General features: G+C 34.0%; 2 protein-coding genes across 5 annotated transcripts; one reads left to right on the forward strand and one right to left on the reverse strand.

The window, feature by feature from the left end:
* The first annotated feature begins 7,067 nt into the window (after positions 1-7,067).
* LOC110110031 (pentatricopeptide repeat-containing protein At2g42920, chloroplastic-like) lies at positions 7,068-9,385 on the forward strand. The gene is given in 4 exon segments (XM_028699242.1): positions 7,068-7,433; positions 7,797-8,103; positions 8,106-8,710; positions 8,712-9,385. Coding segments are annotated over 4 exon segments (1,830 nt in total). The 3' UTR covers positions 9,264-9,385.
* Positions 9,386-13,254: 3,869 nt separating this feature from the next.
* LOC110110012 (heat shock 70 kDa protein, mitochondrial) lies at positions 13,255-15,085 on the reverse strand. Of its 4 annotated transcripts, none has more exons than XM_020841291.2 (4): positions 14,996-15,085; positions 14,812-14,888; positions 14,647-14,731; positions 13,255-14,558 (listed from the first exon to the last, which is right to left on the reverse strand). In XM_020841291.2, the coding sequence occupies exons 1-4, from the start codon at positions 15,041-15,043 to the stop codon at positions 13,413-13,415; spliced, it is 1,356 nt and encodes a 451-aa protein (XP_020696950.1). In that variant the 5' UTR covers positions 15,044-15,085; the 3' UTR covers positions 13,255-13,412. The 4 variants fall into 4 exon arrangements, with proteins under 4 accessions (XP_020696950.1, XP_020696948.1, XP_020696951.1 ...); XM_020841289.2 differs by having other exon boundaries at positions 14,647-14,737; XM_020841292.2 differs by lacking the exon at positions 14,812-14,888 and having other exon boundaries at positions 14,647-14,737; positions 14,954-15,059.
* Between the last annotated feature and the right edge of the window lie 9,281 nt (positions 15,086-24,366).

A 24,366-nucleotide genomic window follows, 5' to 3' on the forward strand; every position in this document is an offset into this window, starting at 1 on the left:
ACAATCTTCCACCTCTCATCTGATTACCTAGGTTTAGTGCAGAGCCACCTCCCACCTATTCAGGAAGGTGCAAAGCATAAATAAAATAATACAAAATAACTTCTAATTTTATAGAGAATTTCTAGTACAAAATATTTTATGTACAGAATACTTTTACTTTGGGACCAATTTTCTTTTCAATTCAGAACTCCATACATGATATGCATAAATAATGCAAATATGAGCTATAATGCAAATTTCGTAAAAATCATATCACTACCTTTCTTGTATAAGGAAACCCTCATTTTTTTAGTTACCAATTTAGAGTACTCCGAACTTTATGAGATTTATAGATCTTATATAAAACATTAAAAAATATAGTTTCTTAAATGTATTATCAGCTAGAAGTGTATCAAATTCTAAGAATCATAAAAAATCAATGCAGAAGAAATTAATTGGTGAAAACTTCCATTCTTATATTCAAATCATTCAAAATGAAGAATAAAACAACACATAAAAAGTTACACAGTGAAATTTTTTTAAAACTCAAAAAATTACTTTTAAAAACATAACTTTCACTTTACTTGTCTGAATTGAAAATATCAATGGGGTATGAGTTGCATATTTCGCTCCTGACAATTTTTCTAATTGTACTGACGAACAAAAATTGGATTTCAGATTTTAAACCCTAGCTTTCTCCTTCTCATTTCTCTCCTCTTCCTCTCCTTGTTCTCTGACAAGCCACAAGATGAATGGGGTTCATGTTAGTGCCTTTAGATATTTATTATTTTAGAAAATACTAACTCGTTAGAACACCGCAGTACTAACATTCCCAATGTCGCAGTGCTACCAGGGAAAACTCCCCAACTTTTCCAAATTCTCACTAATAACCCAAGGGTTCATTTTTCATATGATAAAGATGTTACCTAGCCCAAACAATCACCCCCAAGATCTAACGTGAAAGAATTTTTTTCTTTTTCTCTTTTTATTTATCTATTTATGTCTTATTTCTCAATAATAGCCAATAGTCAGTTATAATGAGATCATTTTGATATCAAATGCTGATTAATTGCATAATATATATATATATATATATATATATATATATATAAAGCAAAAAATATATAATTCATATTATTATAATCAATATTTACATGATAATCTAAAATATGTTAAAATCAATTCATAATTACCTTAAAACTACTTATAAATTATAAAATAACACAAAAATCATATCAGTCGTATCCTTAGGAACTTATGGATCATGTTTCACTAGTTCCATTATCTATATTCAATCTAAGCATATCCCAATCCATATCGAGGCAATGGGCATTCTGTAATCCTATGCCTATAAAATATTATCCTATTACCCTATAACAGGGTCCATATGTCTCCTTCCATATCAAATATATTGCAGAATGGCCGGTAGGTTCTTTAACAATCATGTATGGCCTGCCCAAACTATTTCATCAATCAATCGCTCATTATGGAGCAATCATATCGGTAAACCTTTTCATATTCCCTGAATTCACTGAAAACACTTCAATATCGGGTTCAAATTTATTTATTTTTTCCCATTGGGTCCTATTTCTTGATCAATAAACATATCTTAAATTCAAAATAAATTTTTAAAACAACATAAAAACACACAAAATAAACCCATCAAAATAAAATAAAATTATAAACACATCAATAATGCAACTCTGATTATAGTCAATTTCTTTAACTAGTCATTCTAATACCATTTTGTCATGCCCTACGATCTAACTGAAAGAATTTCTTTTACTTTTCTCTTTTCATTTTTTTTTTAATTTCTCAATAACAACCAGTAGTCATTTATAAATAGATAAATTTGATATCTCATACCGATTAATTACATTTAAGAAATATAAATAACTGAAAAGCATAATTCATATTATTATAATCAATATTTATATGCTATATCCAGAGTCCCAAATTAATATGTAAAAAAAATCACATAATTAGCATAAAAGTCCAGCAAATAACTAAAATCAATGCAATGCAAAAGAGAAACAATATGTTTTAAATCATATTAAAAAAACTATAAATCAAAACATATACTATTTGGGCGGCAGAGCACAGAGGGACTGAGTCAGCAAGTGATAGAGATATGAAGGATCATAATGGGGCGATTTTAGATGCAATTGATTTTCACCAAATAGTATATGTTTTGATCATAGTGGGGCAATCTATGACTGTTATTGACCAAACTTAATAATTTTGATTCGCTGATGGGTTTGGAACTTGGAAGTTGGAATGTTGCTTTCTTCTCTGGAACTATTCTTGCTTAGGGTCTTTGGAAGGTTCTTTGCATTCTCATTTGGAGTCTTTCTTAAGTGTTTAGCCTGGTGCTCTGGTGCTTTGAGCGCATTTTTTATATTTAGTAACTTCAAATTTAGATTTTAAATATAAATATAACTATTGTGTTTTTACTATTGCTAACACTTTTTACTTGTATACATCATATTATTAATGTTAAAGAAATAAATAAATAAAGTTAACATATTTTACAGCTGATTTTACACCTTAATGTCTCCTTTGAGAGAAATTACTATGTGCGATCATCAGATCGTCCGAAGGCAAATCATAATGTGGCGCTCTCTTATTTGCCTCCTGATGTTGTCCGGTGACCACACATAATAATTTTTCCTACAACTCACCTTGGTTTTTTTTTTTTTTTTGACATTTAGGCCAATTATGATAAACTCACGCACACATCACATACACAAAGACTTGAATTCAATACCTTTTAGTTGATAGTCTAAGCTCTCAATCGATAGGCCATGATGAACTGTGTGCCTTGACATATTGGTTGGGAGCTTAGTCTATTAACTAATAGTTCTTGAATTTGATTCTTGTGCATAAGATGCTCAAGAATCTGCCTCAATGGATTAAATGTTTTAAAAAAAAAATCCCTCTTTTGAGGTACATTACTTCATTGGATTCCACAGAAGAAATTACACAGAAGGCGCGTCCCTTGGCTCGCAGCTACGCCGTACACTGTACGCTGCACAGAAGAGGCTAAAAGAATCTTTCGATCCCCATAGTATCTGACGATGGTACGAAGAGTTTTGAACGGTCGGATTTTTATCTTGAGATTCTTTTTATTTCAGCGCTTCCAACCCTTAATGACCAACCTCTCTCATTGTTCATTTTGTTTTACAAATGCTGAACAATTATTTGATAGAGTAAACATTCTAAAAGTTTTACATTGATATTAAACAAATAATAAAACTTTATTAAATTTTCAATTTTAATAATAATTTGAATATTTCTCATAGAATACATCATATTAATTAATAAATTTAATAAATCAAGTGATAATAAACAAGACAAATTAATACGCAGTCAAAATTATGATATTTTCATTAAAAATATTATCAAACAGTGATGAAAATATCATTATTATTATTATTTTTTATTTTTAAATGTTGATGGTAAAACTATAAAATAGAATAAATTAGATGATTTTTATAATTCTTTAGTTAATAATTATTCAATTAGTTACGAAGAGTTGTTCTCATTATGAATGGCTGTTGATATATGGCAACTAGTATTCTTTTTTTTTTTATCCCCTAAATTTTAATAATATTATGTTATGTTTTCTGTTGTGGTCCAATTTTTCATAGCATGAGTCCAACAACAACAAGCTAAAACTATAAAACTACTTCTAACTGCATAAATATCCCAAGTCCCAACCTCCTAAGATTAATGCATATGTAATTTCAAAGGATAAGAAAAATATATTTATAGAATTTAGCTAAAAATTGAAGCAAGAAATAGTAAAATGGAATAGAGCTCCGTGATAAAAAAAAAAAAAGTTCAAATTGTTCAATAATTAAAGTTTCGTTTGGTGATGCATTTTGCATCGGAATTGGCTTGAAGTGATTATTGATTTATGTTGAGATTAGTGTAATTTATAATTTCATATGTAATCATTAATCTCAATGCAAATCCAAGGATTCTAAAGCCCATTCTATTGAAAAACATGCAAGTCTACAAACAAATATTCATAGATTAAGTTCAAGCCAAATTGGTCTAATTCAAGCTAAAGCTAACTCAGACTACTCAATTTCAGCTCAAAGGAGACTTGCCGGTCTATAAGAGAACTTACTACTTACCTAAAGCAAATTGACTATGGCCAAACAAGTACAAACTATAAAGCCAAACTCATGACTGTTCAACCAAACTGCTTCTTTAAGTTGGCCTATCTGAATATTGTTTTCAACTCAAACATTTATATGAGTCTACACAATTATTATATATAGCTTTTTTTGCTTTATTTATTGTCATTTATGTAGTCAATTATGCACTACTCAAACCCCAAATGAAATCTATTAATAGAGAGGGTCGAGGATGTGGGCTTAGTTTATGTAGTTTAGCCATAACTTTGAGTCAATTTTACACAATTTTTTGTGTTTAAGCTCATTTTTTATAAATCTTAGAGCTTCTCGTTTTTTTTTTTTCTCTTTCAATTTTTTTGTTATTTTTCACTCATTATTCTCAATATAATTGTGTTTGATTCATAAAGAATTTTAAAAAGTCGGAGAGCATTTATCAGAAATGGGATTAACATCCTTTTTCTTATATTAAGATTTATGCCAGCTTAATTAGCAGGGGCTTAAGTTAAGTTAAGATATGTTAAAGTATGAAAGGTTTAAGTGTTAATTAAGCAATCTTAAGCTATTTAGATAGTGGAATAGATAAGCAGATACAAGCAATGTTATGCTTTTTCTTATTTACTCAGTTTCATTTTCAAATTATTTGATTATATACCGTGTAAATTAATTTATTGTTAGAAAGATTTGAGTTTTAAATATTTTATTCTTTTTTTTTTTAGTTTGGTCAACTTTTTAGGTTTGGGACCGACATAAGAAGTTTTAAGATTTTTTATTTATTTATTATTTAGTAAGGTAGAACATTAAATATAATAAAATAAACAACTTATAGTTTATATCATCTACTTTGCATATTCTGAAAGAGTTAAATGGTTATTTCATTATCAATACAATCTAAAATATTTTTCTTAATATAAGTGAGTAACATATTATTCAGTCATTGATCTTCAATTCTATTTCTCAATCGATTTTTAATAATATTTATGGCAGAAAATGCTCTTTCAAAGCCTGCCGTTGCAAACGGGTAATGCAATTGTAACTTGATCTAATTGCTTCTGGGACACAAAACCATTATATTGACTCCATTCCATTAGGTCTTTTTAGCTTCGTCTAACATTAATATGCACACTATTATAACTTCCTACATGAAGCTCAATTTTGTTTGTTTTTTTTCTAATTTGAAAATTCATTTTTATGAAATGACACATCTTCTTTGTTATATCTACTGAATGTTCTTAAAAGATAACAATGTAGGCAATATGTTTTATCTTTACACATGTTATATTATAGCCAATCATAATAATTGTCAAATCAAATATGATTAAAGCGTTTGTCTTTCATTCCAAATTTACTAATAGGAAAATCATGACTGCAAGATTAAAATAACCCTTTTTGTAAATATGTTTTATGAACTTCATCTCAAATATTAGGATTAAACCCACTAATAGGAATCCTTAATCTTGAATCTAATGGAAGATTTTGTTTATTTAATTCCATTTTTTTGGCAAATCTACCTTCACTCAAATGCATTTTTTATTTTGTTCTTAAACTTAATTGTTGTTCTCATCCATAGTATTTAATGCATTTGAATTCGATGATCACTTGAAATGTCTTTCTTTGAATATTCAAGCTCACACTCAAAGATAGCCCTAAAATTGGAAATTCAAACAAACATGCACATGTAAATTGGTTTGGTATACCTTCAATCAGAAACTTAAATCAAATATCAATCCCATAAAATATATTTAAAATTTTTTATGATTTAGCATTGTTTACTACACTTTTGCAAAATAATTTTTAATTTAAGTTTTCTATAATTATGTAATTATAGATTAAAAATGATATTAGGATTAATCAAACATTTGGTTCATCAAAAATATTTACCAATAAAAATTATTTCAAATTATTTTGATAAAAGCTATATAAGAATAACTTAAAATTGTTGAATTCATTTTAAAATTAATATTGGATAAAGATTCGTAGTATATTAATCTTAAAATAAATTTACTAATTTCTAAAGAATTCATTTGAACAATTTGTTTTTTTCATTTCACAGCGAGGCATGCTTATCCATTACACAGCTCAGCCAGTCAGCCCTTTCCCTAGTGTACACAGTTGACTAATTTCTCATCTCAGAGGGAGAGAGAGAGAGACAGACAGAGTGAGAATATGCATCTCTTATGCACCTGCAATCCACTTCTTTCCTCCTCGCCCTCCATATCCAAATTTATTTCTGACCATCCTTCTCTATTCATGCTTGAAATTCAATGCTCCTCCATGAAAGAACTTCATTAGCTTCTGTGAGATCCCTTGAGGAAGAAGCACTTTCTCATGGATCTTGAAGGAGGAGGAGGAGGGAGAGAGGAGAGGGGAGGCGGTGAGCCAAAAAACTATGCTATTCTTTATTTCCTTGGCTTCCTATTACAAGCTAAAGACTCCTTTATATAGACTCCTAAAGCTATACAAAGCAACACAAATGGCTATACACTTTGCCATACAAGACACCAACACAAAAGTAAACCTAAATCTAGGAACAAATATCTAACAATCTCCACCTTGGTCTTAGATTTTACAAAAACAACAAAAGATAACCACTGTTCTTTAAAAAACAGTCAAAGAATGATCATGTCGGTCTTCTCCGCCAAAAGCGTCCACCGACATTCTAACTCCACCTCCCGACAGATCTCCTGTCGCACTGCGTCCACGCAGCCAATCCCCGAGCACCCCTAGCCCGGCTTCCGCGCCCTGTGCATCCACCAGCACCTTGCGCCTCAGTGCTCGCCCTGCGCCTCCAGCCCGCGTCCAAACGCCACAAGCCCGTGCCCGCGCCTTGCACTCATGTGGTTTGTCACCGACCACATCCTGCACCAGAAAACCACCCAATAGGCTTTGTTCTTGCAATCAAGAAGCACAAGGTCTACCCACGTCCACCGCATCCAACTCCTCAGCATGGAACAACTGTCTGGAACGAACCTCCTGCCTCGCTTCTTGCTGATTCGATGGCTCTATCTCAAAAGATTTTCACAGAAAACCATTAATCAATACCTAAAGCCATCTACAACCAGCTTCAAGACACCTCCGCAGCCTTCTTGCACAAGAGCCAGGCAGCCAGCATCAAAATCCCTGCCGCCTTCTTGTATCCCGATCGGACACCATGCCCGATTCCGCCTTCACCCACGCGATCAAACCGCCATCTCCGATCGGACCTGTCCCGTGCCAAAGTCACTTTTGGCTTCTTGCGTGCAAAAAACAGCGGCCAAGACACCTCCGGCTTCTCTGATTCTTGCTCGTCCGCCTCCGAGCCGCACGAGTCCGGCTCTCAGACTCACTTCCGAGCTTAGCCGCCGACCGCCTCCTTCGTTTTCTTAGACAAGAAAACCACCTCCGGCTCCTCCACTCGAGATCGCCACCACCGTGGCTCTGATACCAAATGTGAGATCTCTTACTTGAGGAAGAAGCACTTCCTCATGAATCTTGAAAGAGGAGGGAGAGAGGAGAGGGGAGGCGGTGAGCCAAAAAATTATGCTATTCTTTATTTCCTTGGCTTCCTATTACAAGCTAAAGACTCCTTTATATAGACTCTTAAAGCTACACAAAGCAACACAAATGGCTATACATTTTGCCATACAAGACACTAACACAAAAGTAAACCTAAATCTAGGAACAAATATCTAACAGCTTCATTCCCAAATCATCAAAAAAGGCTTAGCCAGAGACACCATAGCCATTAGCAGACTCCTTTCCTTCACCACCACCTCTCCCTTCCCTGACCTCAACTATGCATTTCATCTCTTCACCCACACTTAAAACCCCACTCTCTTCATGCGGAACACTATCATTAGAGTCTTTTCCAATTCTTCCAATCCAAACCGTGTCATATCCATCTTCCAACAAATGCTCCTCTCGTCAACTCAGCCCAATCATCTCACCTTCCCTTCTCTCTTTAAATCCTATACGCATCTTGGATTAGCTAATGAGGGATCTCAATACATGCCATGGTCATCAAGCTTGGGCTCAATTCTGATCAATACATCCACAATTCAATCCTTGCAATGTACGCAAGTTGCGGACAAGTCGCTGCCGCTTCTCAGTTATTCAACAACTGCTTGAGCTTTGATGTTGTGCCATGGAATGCTATGATACTGGGTTTTGCTAAAATAGGTCTTATAGATTCTTCACGGTGCTTGTTTGATGAAATGCCTACAAGAACTGTGATCACTTGGAGCTCCATGATCTCTGGCTATGTTAGGAATGAGAGAAGCCATGAGGCTTTTGATCTATTTTACCAAATGCAAAGTCGAGGACTAAAGCCTAATGAACATATAATGGTTAGCTTGTTAGGTGCTTGCTCTAACTCGGGAGCATTGAAACAGGGGAAGTGGATTCATTCTTTCATAAAAAAGATGAAGATTTCAAGCAATCCAATAGTGATCACAGTTGGAAGTATAGATGATGCTCTTGAAGTCTTCGAAATTGCTTCTGTGAAAAGCTTGTCCTCATGGAACTCAGTGATTATTGGCTTAGCCACTCATAGCCGGGGAAAAGCGGCAATTCAATTATTCACAAAGCTTCAGAATTCCTCTGGTTTAAAGGCCAGACAATGTTAGCTTCATCAGTGTTCTAACATCTTGCGGCCATTCAGGGATGGTTGAAGAGGCATTCAACTTTTTCAAATTGATGACCAAAGTGTATAAAATGGAGTCATCAATCGAGCATTATAGCTGCTTGGTTGATGCTCTAGGCCGAGCAGGGCTAGTAAAAGAGGCCAAGGATTTGATACTGAGGATGCCAATAAAGCCTGATTCTGTCATTTGGGGTTCATTGCTGTCATCCTGCAGAGTTCATGGAAATCCAGAGATTGGTAATGAGGCCACGAAAAGGCTTCTCGATTTGGATCCTTGGGACAGTGGAGGTTATGTCATTTTATCGAACACCTTTGCAAGGGTGAAAAATTTCAGAGGTTCAGTTAAGGCAAGGGGGCTGATGAGGGAGATGGAGGTGAGAAAGGAGAGGGGTTGCAGTTCGATTGAAATGGATGGTGAGGTGCATGAGTTCCTAGCTTATGGTGTGATTCATCATAGGGCTGGAGAAATCTACCAAATGTTAGATGGGCTGCTTATGAATATGAGAGGAGAATTCTCCTAGGTGTAGGTTTCGTTTGAGACGATTTTTTAGTTGCTTTTTTAAACAATTTTTTAGTACAAAATAAAATAAAAAAATACTAAAAAGTTGCTTAGAAAGCAGTCCCAAACAAAGCCTTAAACAGAGAAGGCTTCTTGTTTAATTTTGATTTTGATAAAGAATATAATAGCTAAAAGCTTGATGCATAATGAGTATAATTGTCCAAAGATTTTCAGAGAATCTGATAGCTTCCAAAGAGACATCTTGCAGAGAACTAGAGATGATAGGATGTTAGATGGAGTAAGAATCTTTTTAATGAAATTATGATTACGATAATTTTTAATTTATTGATTGAAAGTCAAAACTCACAACTAATCGAACAAGATGAGCTCGAGGTTGCCATTTTTAGAATTTCACATATGGCCCAATTGTTAAGGCGCATATAAGTTTTTGTTATTAAGGATTTTTTTTTTTTTTTTTAAATTGATTCTTAAATGTGCATATTATGTATTTCTTTGAACATCACTTAATTATTAAATAATATAAGATGGAAATAACTTTTTGATTTTATTTTATATAACTTTATCAGCCAAAATTTTATTTATTCATACAGTTTAAATTATATTTTAAAAAAAATTGTGATGAGAATTAAATTTTATAAAGAATATGATACTTATAATGCTGATAATAATTTTTAAAATTATTTTTTATCACATTGTATAAACATTAATGTTGCTATCGATATCTGAGCTCAATGAGATATCATCCAAGTATATCGATCTCATGATTTTAATTAGCCACACACTCAAGCTATAGAATATGTTTTAAATATATATTATTTTGATGTTGTCTTTCCTATAACATCCAAAATCCCATAAATAAGATTTAGTGGGCGATTTTGGGTATCGACAAGAGTGAAAAAGAGGCAATTTTGAATAGCCAAATTTATTCTAATCAAATCCTAAAATTTTTCTTTCTAGATTCTCTATTTTTCCCTAGAATATTTTTTCTCTATTCTCTCTTGTTGATTTTATTCGCTAAAACCTTATAAATCATGTGAGTATGATTCTGAAAAATATGAATTCAACATTAATGGAATGCTAATGCAGTATGAAGTGGAGAGTTTCTTCACCTCTTTAAAAAATTATTTATTAACTTCAAATAATAATTCACACAAATTAGGAAAAAAAAAAGCTATAGCAATTTTAGCTTTCTCATTGCAAAATAATCATTCACATATAATTGATACGTCATCAAAAAATTATCTTGATCGGGCACGAATCTTAAGGCTAAATCAAGTTTGAAACTTCCAAAATTAAAATTGGAACCATATAAGCTCCAATTTCAGCAAACTTACAGTCAAACTGAGCGTCTCGGAAATATGAACCCAACAACACCAAATTCAACTCAATCCGAACCCGAATCGGTCCAAATCAAGGACCCGAATCGCTGTTGGAAGGTTCGAACCAAAAGTTGGATTATCAAACGGTTTTCAAACATAACAAGCTTATACTCGAATTGAGCGGCTCGACAAGACGAATCTAACGAGCCCAAGATCACTGAATTCCGACATCACTAAGACATTCAAATGTCCATCAAATGGTTCATTATCAAAGGATTCAACATCGGTCGTCCATCCAACCACTCCCAACTTACCCTTGATCCTCCACCTATTTACGGGTCATGCCATTCCCAAAATCTATAAATAGAGCTCCCTCTCCTCATGAAAAGGGGACACTTAGCCTAAGGAAAAAAGAAAGATATCGGAGATCGCTCTTGCTTCCTTGCCTCCTCGAACACCGCCGGAGTTCCGTCGAACCACCACTAGTCCACCACCGCTGGACTTCTGCCGGACCACCACCTAGCGCCCTATGCTCCGCCGGACCACCACCCGACGCCTTTTGTTCAGCCAGACCACCACATGATGCCTTGTGCTCCGCTGGACCACCACCTGACGCCCTGTGCTCCGCCGGACCACCACCTGACGCCCTGTGCTCCGCCGAACCACCACTTGTGGCCCTCACCTCCGCAGGACCACCGCCTAACGCCGTTGCTCCGCTAAACCACCACCTGAGCCCTGGACTTTTGCCGGACCACCACTTGAGGCCCTCACCTCCGCCGAACCACTACCTGACATCGTTGCTCCGCCAGACCACCACTGGAGGCACTCACCTCCGCTGGACCACCGCTTGAGGCCCTACGCTTTACCAGGCCACCACCTAAGGCTCAAACTTCCACCGAACCGTCACTTGAGGCCTTGTGCTCCACCAGAGCACCACCTGAGGCCCGGATTTTTACCGAACCTCCGCCAGACACCGTTGCTCCGCCGGATCACCACTTGAGGCCCTCACCTCCGGTGGATCACCACTTGAGACCCTGTGCTCCATCAAAACATCACCTGAGGCATGGACTTCCGTCGGATGACTACTTGAGGCCTTGAGCTCCACCAGGCCACCACTTGATGCCCAGAGTTCTCTCAGAATACTGCTGACCTCCATCGCTAGACAACGATCTTTCTGACCCTGGTCTCCTGTCGACTACGGTCCTTCTGACCTCAGTCACCTACTATGGTCCATCTGATCTCCATCACAAGACAACGGTCTTTCTGACTATGGTCTCATGCCGATTACGGTACTTCAGACCTTCGTCGTCTACTATGGTCCTTCCGACCTCCATCACTAGAGAATGGTCTTTCTTACTCGGTCTCCTTCCGACTATGATCCTTCTGACCTCCGTCGCCTACTATAGTTCTTCCGACCTCTATCAACAGACAACGATCTTTCTAACCCCGATCTCCTACCGACTACGGTCTTTCTGACCTCCGTCGCCTACTATGGTCCTTCCAACCTCTATCAACAGACAACAATCTTTCTGACCCTGGTCTCCTGCCGACTATGGTCATTCTGACCTCCGTCGCCGACTATGGTCCTTCCGACCTCCATCAATAGACAACGGTTTTTCTGACCCCGGTCTCCTGCCAACTACGGTCCTTCTGACCTTCGTCGCCTACTATGGTCCTTCCAACCTCCATCAACAGACAACAGTATTTCTGACCCTAGTCTCCTACCGACTACGGTCCTTCTGACCTCCGTCGCCTACTATGGTCCTTCCGACCTCCATCAATAGACAACAGTCTTTCTGACCCCGATCTCCTGTCGACTACGGTCTTTCTGACCTCCGTCGCCTACTATGGTCCTTCCGACCTCCATCAACAAACAACGAACTTTCTGACCCCGATCTCCTTCCGACCTCCGTCACCTACTATGGTCCTTCCAACCTCGATCCTATCGATTATGATCGTGCCGACCAAACAAACATGTCTATATTGTAACTCCCACCATGTAATGCGCTCTATATGATTTACATTTGTATCATCAAAGCCAAGGCCTTCTCCCAAGAAAAGGCCTCATTTGTAATCGACTACAAATACTAGTGGATTCATTCAAATTAGGCCAGGCCCCGTGATTTTTCCCCCTTTTAAGGGGTTTCCACGTAAAAACTCTGGTGTCTCTTATAACCACTACACCCTCTCTCTTATCTGATTGTGTTCTGAATCTTCGTACAACGCTAAGATGCTAAACATTATAATTCTCTACCGCAGCGAATACTCCAGGACGCAACAATAATATGATTAGATTGTTGTTATATAGAAGATAATTAGGAAAAGATAGATTAAAAAGTTTTGCTAAAGAGATCAATTTTAAATTTAATTAATTTAGTTTGAAATTAATACAATATAAATTTAATTGATTTGTTATATTTTTTACAATAAGTTCTGCTAAAGAGGTCAATAAAATATTTTATCCAATTTTTTACAATAATTTCACTGCTAAAACTTTTTAATAATATACCTTTGTACGTTTTTTTAGCGGGGGCACATGTGTGGGATAACTTATTGGACACAGCTAATAAAAAAAAAGCTCTAAGTTGATCAAATTAGAGTCAAATGTCCTAACTCAAGAGTTAAGATACTAACAGAATAGCTCAATTGAATGTATTTGACAATTATGTGGTCTAAGTTAACCAAATAGTTTCCATTAATCGTGACTGCAAATTACAAAATTACAATCTTCCCCAAACAACTTCTACAGTCATTAGCAAAATCTGCTAAAAATTTCTCCTAATAATTTCTTAGCACCATTAACGGCGTTAAGAAATTACTTAGAAAAATTGTTACAATGAATAACTTACAAGATTTTCGTTTTTATTTGCAATAAGATTAGCCTTAATTGCAGCTCCCAAAGCCACAGCTTCATCCGGATTCACCTCCTCGCTCGGTCTCTTCCCAAATATCTCTTCAACTATTTCCCAAACTCTCGGAACTCTGCTCATACCACCCACAAGAATAATCTCATCCACTTGTTTTGGTTTCATATTTGCCTCCTTTAAACAGATCCAGCACAAATCTTTCACCTTCAAGATCGCCTCTTTCATGGAGTCCTCAAATTCAGATCTTTCCAAACAAATTTCAAGCTGCTCGCTAATTCCTTGTACACATCTAACAGCCAGGTTGATCCTGCTATGAAGCGCCGATGAGGAAAAAAATTCGATCTTTGCTCTCTCGGCTTCTCTCCGAACAACTGATGAGTGAGCAGAGAGACCAAGCTTATGGATTTTCTCCCCTGTTTCCTGCTCCAATCTCCTCAACAATAATTCCATTATCGCATGGTCTAAGTCGACGCCGGTTACTGAATCAACATGTTTTGTAGCTATTGTCTTCATATCAGGCCCGGATAAGCCATTTGAGGCATTAACAATGGAGATATCAAAGCTTCCTCCACCGAGATCTATTACAGCAAAGCAACCTTTTTGTCTGTTCGTCTTTGTCAAGTAGTAAAGTGAAGCAGCGAGCGACTCATCAATTACATCCACGCATGGCGAATGGCGTTCTGCTGCTCCTCTTAAAGCAAAAGTTCGATCTTGATCGAAGAATGGAGGTACGGCAATTACTGCATGTGAAGCATATGTGTTTCCGCGGCATTTAGCAGTTTCATCAATCAATCTGCCAATGATAAGGGAAGCTATATAGGCGGGGGAGTACTTTTTCCCATTGGTTAATTTGATCCAAGCTTCTTCTTCTTCTTCTTCTTCAGAATCTGGTGGGATTATCTCATAAGGAATCATTTTCTTCAGCTTCTGTAATTCCATGGCATCTTCATCATATGAACGGCCAATCAATCTCTTGATCCCAATTACAGTTTTATCTGAGATGGCATCTTTTGGATGAGCTCCAACAATTGTTTTCCCATTTTGATCGAAAGAAACCACTGATGGCATGCATATTTTTCGATCAGAAAGCTCAATCATTTTAGGATTTCCCTGCCGATCGACAAACTTTAATTAGTCAAAAAAGTTTTTTTTTTTTTTTGTTGTTGTTGTAATATTATGGTATCGAGCAATAGCTTACATCCTTCTCCATGACAGCCACACGACAGTTGGTAGTTCCGAAATCTATTCCGATCACTTCCCTCCAAGCTCCGCTCAGACGAGTACTGAATCTGACGAGAAATTAAGGGGAGAGGATATACAAATATAAACAATTGATATCTCAAATGTATGAAATGAAAATCACCTAAAAAGCCTAACAAAACATCTTCTTTTGGGGTCTACGGCCGACGGACAAATATGCTCTGCGTATCTCAGATCGAACTGATAGCGTTGCAGAAGAAGAAGAAGACATAATAAATAAGCAAAATCTAAAGGAGAAATCTTACAGATTCGATGAGTATGTAGGATGCGGTGGAAGAATAAAGAACCTGTGGCCTCAGTGAAGTGAGAAGCTGGAACCGGGCATTGCGCAGCATCGTTATGAGCTCTCAAGTCTCAATGAGCAATTCCGCATTTCCGCTTGCTGGGGAGCAGAGGAGAAAATGAAATAGCGCAGACAACCAACCACTGGTTATTTTGTATTATTTTTATGATCCATACTTTGCAAGGAAAGAAAAAAAAAAATCCCCAAAGTCGACCTCGATCTCGTCACGGTCATATTTATTATTGAAATCTCCCCACTTAACTAATACTGTTTGAAATTTTGGGGATTTTATCTATGTCTATATTATTATTATAAAAATGATTTAAATTTTTTCTCAAATAAAATTCTAATCTTTCATTTTAATTATTCGAATAGAATATTAAATTCTAATTATATTAACTTATTATAATTAATTTATCAGTTTAAAAATAATTAAATATGACTATTTTTTATTTAAACAAATAAAAAATACTTTGAATTTCCTAATATTTCTTAGTCTTCTTTCATATTAAGTAAATATCAATTTGTATTATCCTCTTCATATGTCATACTCTTATTATTACATTTTATGATAGTCTTAATTCATTAAATACTCGTACATATTTCCTATTTTGCGTCTCTTATACTTCCTACTCATCTTCATATTCTCTTTCTCTATATCTTTTTATTTCTTGAGAGAAATTAATTTGTGCGGATGTCGGACGAAGCTCTACGTCTAGAGGCGAATCATGTGCAGCCGCGTCAGCGGTACCGAGCGAATAGGTGACATGACATATTTTGATTGATCTCCGACGACGTACAATGTCCGCACAAAATAATTTTTCCTCTTAATAACTCTTTATATCCTCTTAATAACTCTTCATATTCTCTGTTACATTAATGATTTTTCTTGTTTCTTTGGTGTTCAAATGATTCATTATCATATAAATGTTAGAACATGTGTATAATATTTATAGTAAAAATTAATTATTAAATATATCATAATTATTAAGAATATTTTTATTCGTTGTATTTTTTTCCTTATTACTCTATTTGATTGTCTATATATATGTACATCTTTATCAACATATCATTCTAGGTTTAGACTAATTAGGTCTTTTTTATAGTTCCTAATTTTCAAGGGTTTAGATTTTTTTTTCATTTTATTTTTCAAGTTAATTTTATTATAATTTCATGAGGCTGTTTTTTATTTATAATATTTTTTCATGCTTTCTATTTTATGCTTGCCTCATAGATGTCATTGCTAAGTAAACATCATTATATTAAAATCCATTAAAGTTAATATACCAACTTAAATTGTATAAATAATGAGTAAGGGACAATAATAATTTGGATATTACTATTGCAAGGGTACTACCATACTAAGTAGCTATGGAGGCTAAGTTCCTCCTGCAAGCAAGATTTTTGCACCAATGTATACGTCTATATTTATGAAACATCATAAAAGAATTTATGATGAGAGAATAAGGTTTTTTTAATGATCATAGAAATCTAATTATGAGTGTAAGATCATCTAATTATGACATAATCAAGACATTAAATGTTGAGTAGACAGTCACAGTGAAAATAAAAAATCATATATCACACAACACAATTAATTACAAAGAAGACAGTGAATTACATGATTTGATGAAGATACCTATATCTATCGGGAGGGAATAATGATTTCACTATATTGAAGAATAATATGGAATAATCAACTCCATAATTAATTACATCATTGAGTAGTTAAAGCCTTTCAAATCAAGGCTGATTTTGATTTAAAAAGAATTCCAAATCAACAGTAAAATTTTAAAAAACTTTAACAATGAAAAGAGAAGCACATCATCAAAACAAAAGAGTGAAGCCCAAATTCATTGAGATGACCATAATGAATCCATGCATAAAACATTCAAAAGAAAATTGCGCTTCTATGATTCTGTTCTTTTTTTTTAATATATTTGGTTCTGTTTTTTTTTTTTTTTTAAAAAAAGTTGTCTAGTTTTGTGTTTTGTAGATTTCCCGTATTACTAAAATTATAAAGCTGGTAAAGATAATGATAATTTTCTTTCCAATAAAAAATTAATCAAATTGCTATACTCACTCATTTATTAAATAAAAAGTTAAAACAAACTGACAATTAAGAAATAAATAATAATAATAATAATAATGGGAAGGTGCGAGATCTTAGGTTAATTTAAATAATAGAACTGAAGAATGGCTAAATGATCTGATGTTGTACATGTTAAGGGAAAAAACATCATTAAAATGTTTAACAATTTGTGTGAAAAATAAAAATTTTGTCAAAAATTTGTCGTCTTCGGCTTGCACTAGGTCGGGGCGGCGAATCAACGTATGGGAGATCAGCAAATCGAGGCAGGGAGTTTGGCTGAATCTGAATGTATTAAGATAAAATTAAATTAATTATTATATAAATAGTAGTGTTTATATATCATGAAAAAATTATCTTGATAGGGCAAGAATTTCGAGGCAAAATTAAGTAGGAAACTTTCAAAATTAAAATTAGGACCATTCGAACTGGACGTCTCAAAAATACGAACCCAACGACACCAAATTCGACCCAATCCGAGCCCAAATGCATCCAAAACAAAGACCTAAAGTACCGTTGGAAGGTTCAAACCACAATTTGGATTGTCAAATAGTCTCCAAATGTGACATGCTTATAGTCAAATCGAGCGGCTCGACGAGACGAATACAACGAGACCAAGATCGTGGAATTCTGACATCATTAAGGCCTAAATGTCAATCGAGCGGTCCACGATCAAGGGATTCAACATCGGTCGTCCATCCAAACCACTCTCTATTCACCCTAGCTTGAGAATTGAGATAGCTCAGAAGCTTGAAGAATCTCAGAGCTCTTCCCAAGAACCACTGCACGACCGTCATTCTTGGATCACCACATGACCACTGTTGTTGGACCACCACCCGACTGTGAAGCCTCTGAAGTAAAAAGAAGTTTAACTCTTAAACATTAAGATACCTTTTGGTATAATTGTTAGAATTTTATTAAGAAACTTCAATGTTAAGCATCCTTATCCCATAGAAATCCTAGAATGGGTAACCTACTGAAAAGTTACACTAACTGGACAAGACTTATGAGACTCTTAGGCCAAAAACATATAATATCTTGATAGTTAAGAGTTTGGATTGTTACAAATTGTATCAGAGCAATACACAGCCAGATGATGGATCCTAACTGTCATACAAGATAGAGTGTTATGTCATGGGAGCCACCTTTTGAACCTTTTATGAAACAAAGTGCTACATGATTGAAGTCATCACTTAAACTTGTAGGGGGCATCTCTAGAATCCTATCTACCTGGTGGATGATTTTAAGATAAAGATACTAACAAAGACGTCAATTACTTAAATGAGGGAGATTGTGAAGCCCTTAAGTAAAAAGAATCTAAACTCTTCAATATCGAGGCTCCTTTTAGTGTAATGGTTAAAATTTTATTAAGAAATTCCGTAATTAAGCGTGCTCATCTCGGAGAAATTCTGGGATGGGTGACCTCCTGGAAAGTTACACCAACAACACAAAATTGTGAGGCCCTTAAGTCAAAGCCGACAATATCTCGATAGTTAAGAGTTTGGGTTATTATAAATGGTATCATAGAAATACACCATCCGGAAGATGGGAATTAAGTGTCATACAAGATAAAGTGTTACTCCATAAGAGCCACCTCATAAACTCCGTATGGGATAAGTGCTACGTGGTGAGAGTCATCATTTGAACTTGTAGGGGCAACCTCTAGAATTTATTTACCTAGTGGATGATCCTGGAATAAATATACTGACGAGAATCTCAATTAAAGTGGGAGGAGATTGCAAAGTCCCTTAAATAAAAAGAAGTTAAACTCTTAAACATCGATATATTGTCCTTAGATGGTTTGGTCGTGGTTCTATTTTACTATTATAAACATAATAATAAGCTAGACACCATAAAGGGGTGGTGGAGTAACCTAAAGAATCATGAAAATGATTTAGAGCTCTATCCTTGGAACTTGAGAATTGTTGCCCTTTTGTTTCCTTTTTAGTGAAAGTGTAAAGAAAGGGAAAGGAAATATATGATTGGAGAAGAGCTAAAGAACTGCTGGTTTAGGAAAATGGATTATTGCTTGTAATTTAATTGTTTTTCTTCTTCTTTTTTTTAGTTCTTTAATTTATTTCATTCCTTTTCTTAAAATCAAATTCATCTTCAATAATTTCTCAATTTGTTTATTCAGTTTATTCATTCAAAATTTTGGCAGCATCATGCCGTCTCCCCCATGTAATGGAAACATATAGGGATTCTAGGTCTATACATCTTCCTACCACATCAATAAAGGTGTGTTGGCCTACAATCCCTATAGATTCCCCCTACACAAGGAAGACGTCCGGATGCTGAAAAAATTTTACTAAACAAACTGAACAAATAAAAATTAGGAAATTATTGAATATGAAATTGATTTAGAAAAATGAATTAATTCAATTAAAGAACTAAAAAAAGAAGAGAATTACAAGCAATTATCTATTTTCCAAAGCCAGCAGTCCTCTAGCTCTCCTCGAATCATATATGTCCTTTCCCTTACCTTACACTTAAAAAGGAAACAATAAGGCATCAATTCTCAAGTTTCAAGGAAAAGGATTGAAGAGCACTTATAATGTAATAAAACACCCTTCAAACGACTCAAAAGGGCATAAGTGAAAACTACTCAAAAGTTTCTATATGATTGATTTAATATTATGATGATTGATTTAACATTATGAATTCTGGAATGGGAGCTTGCTCTGTGCATGATTTTTCATCTAAATTGGATGAGATTGATAAAGACATTGAGCTCAAGGATTCTATTGATGAGTTTGGTATTCAAATAATTAAAAATTCTTATCTGATGAGGATGAACTTTTTTTATAGCTGTTTGCAAGCTTTGCTGAAAATTGCAAAGCATTTGTGATTATATTTTCTTTGGAAAATTTTGATTTTTAGAATCTTAATTTTGAAGTCGAACACGTCATTATGAACGATATATCATCTTAAATAGAGAAAATATTGTTCTCTAATGGATTCATATTAAAAAATTAAAATTTTATCCGGACTATCGTAGTTAAATTCAAGATGGATCTACAACCAACACCAAAGGGTCAAAATGGTGTTCTATCGAGTGGTTAGCTATGATTATATAGATGTATTATAATTATTTTCATATTTTAAATCATAATAGTAAATGATATATTTTACTATGAAAATAAAATATCATTTATCATCATTCATTTGAATATAATAATAATGATCAATATTATTTTTTTCTCAAAGAGAATAATTTTCTTTTCCCCATTTCATTTAAGAGCTAAACAAAATCGTTTTTTCTTTTTCTTTTTTGGGGGTCTTAAATCTCCTACGAAGGTAAGCCTTCATAGTTAATCATATCATAGGAGTTTTGAGTTTATTACAAATATTTTCAATCAAAATAATAGTAGAAATTTCATTTAGAATTTTTAAGAAGTGATATGAAAGATATGAGGTGAGAATTTTAATAGGGATTGGATCAAATTTGAAGAATTATTTTGAAGGCCAAATGATGAGAAGTATGAGGTATTTTGAGATTATGAAATAATTCAGAAATGCCTCAATCTATCCTATATACTAGGCTTTACATCTTGATTTAGAGAATATTTAAAGTTGAGTTGGGGACTTTTTATTTTAGGTTTATCATGGATCCTAAGTCTAAGTTGTATACTAAATAATATTAGTCCGGACCTAACTAATGCAAAGCAAATCTGGGCTTACCTTGGTCTGGAATAGAGTGCCAGCTAAACTACCTATCGCTTTAAAACTATGAGTATGATCTTTATGAAAGATGGGTCGATGTCTAGAGAATGTCATAATTAGCCAATTTACTTATGTAGGGTGATTATGCTAGAATATAATTAAAATTTTATTAATTTAATTAGTTTCTAATTCAACACATGCCTTGACTCTGAATTCAAAAATTATATAAGTTAAACTTTAAAAATTCAAGCTTAAAAAATAGTTTTTTTTTCTAGAGATGTATAACATCCCCTAGAAAGAACTGCACTCTAATAGGTTAGGTGGTCTGTCACAATCCGCAAGCGAGGTGATGGCTAGCAAGGAAGAAAAAATAAAATATGAATGTGTGAGAACTCTCAGGTGTTCCCGTGCTTACTTCTTAGATGTCGTTTATCTTTCTATGCGAGCCTAAAATGTTTATTTATTTAAAAGTAGAACATTTTTTTAATTGTCCTTATGAATCTACTTGCGCTTTTTCAGGCTAAAATAAATCACACATGTAAGAAAATAACTTAAAAAATCAGGCAATTTGTAAATCACAAACAATGAAAACGCATCATTAAATCTTATAAAATAAATATAAAGTTCGTGTGGCAAGTTTCAATATTCAACTCAAGTTCTGCATAAATTAAAAGTGGTCTGACACCACTGACAACATCTTGAAATCTAATCCTATGGAGTGACACAATTATATTTGAAAGGGGATGTTTTTAATCTTCATATCTTCGAGCTTCTTAGATATGTCGGGTCCGATTATCCAAGTGAAAAGAACTCATTTGGTGGTTTCTTTCTCCTTGGATCTCAAATCATCCTAATTTGAATATCCAAATGAAAAAAACTCTTCCCTAAGGGATGTTTCCTCCCTCTTTGAATTTCAAATTGGATGTTAAAATTCTCTTTTCAAATAACTTTCACAACACTTCTGAAATTTACAATACATATATAAAAAGGAAAATGACTCTAATATAGCCTGTACGTTATCCTAAGCAATTTATATATGAAATCATCAACATCACAAGCATTTATATTAATTTGTTTCATTTCCTTAGTAGCATCATATTATTAGAATTAAATTTTGGGATTTAATCTCAATTACTCAGATTATTAGATCATTATTAAGACTTTGAATAGATTTCCTAATAATTTTTTGATGTAGATTAATTGTCATTCTTTTACTCAAAAAATGCAGTACTTTGTACTAATTTTAGCATTAACTACTATGAATGTTACTTTTTATTATATGAAAAACTTTTCTCATAACAAATAATAAGTTCTTGTTGCAGATATAATTTAGACTTTCCTCAGTTGCTTGCTCATCTTTTGTTACTTTGGACCCTCAAGAAGTTGAAATCATTCATTTTTCTCATGATTGAAATGGCCCTATTCCTTTTATGTGTTTGGATTATTAAGAGCTATAACAATTGTTTATAGTTGGCATTAAGAAGCAAATAATAATAATAATAATAAAATTTAAAGCTAACTCTGCATATCAATATAGAAGAGAACTTCATACATAACAATTTTATTTTTAACATTTTATCTATCTTATCAGTTGCTTGCTCATCTTTTGTTACTTTGGAGTGCAAAGATGATAATCCTCAAGAAGTTGAAATCATTCATTTTTCTCATGATTGAAATGGCCCTATTCCTTTTATGTGTTTTGGATTATTAAGAGCTATAACAATTGTTTATAGTTGGCATTAAGAAGCAAATAATAATAATAATAATAAAATTTAAAGCTAACTCTGCATATCAATATAGAAGAGAACTTCTACATAACAATTTTATTTTTAACTTTTTATCAATCTTAAATTAGTGTGTATAATAAGTTTTGATTTGATTTATACTTTTTCTTGGATGGTCTAATTCTTGAAAATAAATATGTTGTTAAATATGTTTCTTTTGACTTTTATCAATTGAGTATATGACCATAATGCGTCATTTATCAACAAAGCATGATAATTTAGTATTAAAATCAAATATTTAATTATCTAATAAATATTTTTCCTTATAAATGATTTTATTTTAATTGTCACAACCTCCTTGCCCTTTTAAAAATCCTACTATTTTTTAAAATTTCAATTCAAAATTCCCAAATAGTGTATAAAAAATAATTATTCAAATAGAAATAAGCCAAATTTTTGCAAAGTATTTTGAATATTATAAAAAATAATTAAAAAGAAAGGTAAATAAGAGTAACTAGATACAACATAAAAAAAGTTTCTTTTATGTTAAGAATAATGACTTCGCAATATTTAAAGTTGATATGTCGTAAGAAAATTAACTTGATCGTGCATAATTCTCGTCTTCTCGATGTATATTTAAATTGAAAACTTCTAAAATTAAATTCATAGCCATTCAAATATAAATTTCATGAAGTTTATAGTCAGACCAAACAAGTCAATGAGATGAACACATTGATAACAAAAGTGATCTAATTCAAGTCCAAATGAGCCTAAGTTAAGCACTTGCACCTTAGCTTGAGAATTAAGATAGCTCAGAAGCTTGAAGATTCTTGGAGCTCCACCCAAGCACCACCGCACAACTATCGTTCTTGGATCACCACATGACCACCATCGTTGGATCACCGCCAGACTGTGAAGCCCGCCCCTTAAGTAAAAATAATAATAATAATAAAGTTACCTCTTAAACATCGAGACGTCTTTTGCTATAATATTTAGAATTATATTAAGAAACTCCACAATTAAGACTTCTTTTGTTGTAATATTAGAATCATATTAGAAACTTCACTGCCAGACTGTGAAGCCCACCTGCAATCTCCCGACAATCTCAATCTACTGAATTGAGTTCTGAGTCAATAGTAGAACCAAATTAATCAACACAATCAAATTCCACAATGAACTAACATGACAACCTCACGACTATTATTATACAACCACTGTTATTATGCTCCAGTCTTTTAACTACCATCGCTCGACTATGATCCACTATTTCCCAACTAAAACTCTCTAACCACTGTTGTCTGTCTACAATTTCGTTACTGTCATTGCCCAACTACGGCCTTCTGACCATCATCGTCCAACTAGAGTGCTTCAACGATCATTTCCTAGCTAAATTCCTCTAATCATAGTTGTCTGAGGAAGTTCCTTTGATATCCATCACCCAACTACTATCTTCCAACCACTATAACTTGATTACGATTTTTTTTACCACCACCGTCTTATTATAGCTCTCTGACCACTGTCACTTTACTATAGACCCCTGACCAATATAGCCCACTTACGATCCTCTGACCATCGTTGTCAGGCCATAGTCCACTTTCCACTATCACTCTCTAATCACTATCACCTAAATGAATCTTCTAACCACAAATGCATAACTATGATCTCTCGATATCCATCATTTGATTATAACCTTTGCCCATTTTCACTTTGCCAGAATCATTCAATCATTGTTACTCAATTAAAATCCTCCTCGGATCATAATCACAAACCACGATCATTTGATTTTTATCGCCTGGCTATGATACATCTAATGACTTCATCGCCTATCATTGGCAATATCGCCAATGCACACGACATCAGCATCAAGATTTATTTGGGCTTCTCGTTATAGGTGATCAC

This window comes from Dendrobium catenatum, unplaced genomic scaffold, assembly GCF_001605985.2.
Source record: "Dendrobium catenatum unplaced genomic scaffold, ASM160598v2 fragScaff_scaffold_133, whole genome shotgun sequence".
Classification (NCBI taxonomy): Eukaryota; Viridiplantae; Streptophyta; class Magnoliopsida; order Asparagales; family Orchidaceae; genus Dendrobium; species Dendrobium catenatum.

Bases quoted from the DNA above. Each gene is read 5' to 3' on its own strand.
- LOC110110012 (XM_020841289.2), bottom strand. From the start codon at position 15,043: ATGCTGCGCAATGCCCGGTTCCAGCTTCTCACTTCACTGAGGCCACAG. The intron at 14,889-14,995 runs GTTCTTTATTCT...CAACGCTATCAG, and splicing joins TCACTTCACTGAGGCCACAG to TTCGATCTGAGATACGCAGA. The intron at 14,738-14,811 runs GTGATTTTCATT...ATTTCTCGTCAG, and splicing joins TGTTTTGTTAGGCTTTTTAG to ATTCAGTACTCGTCTGAGCG.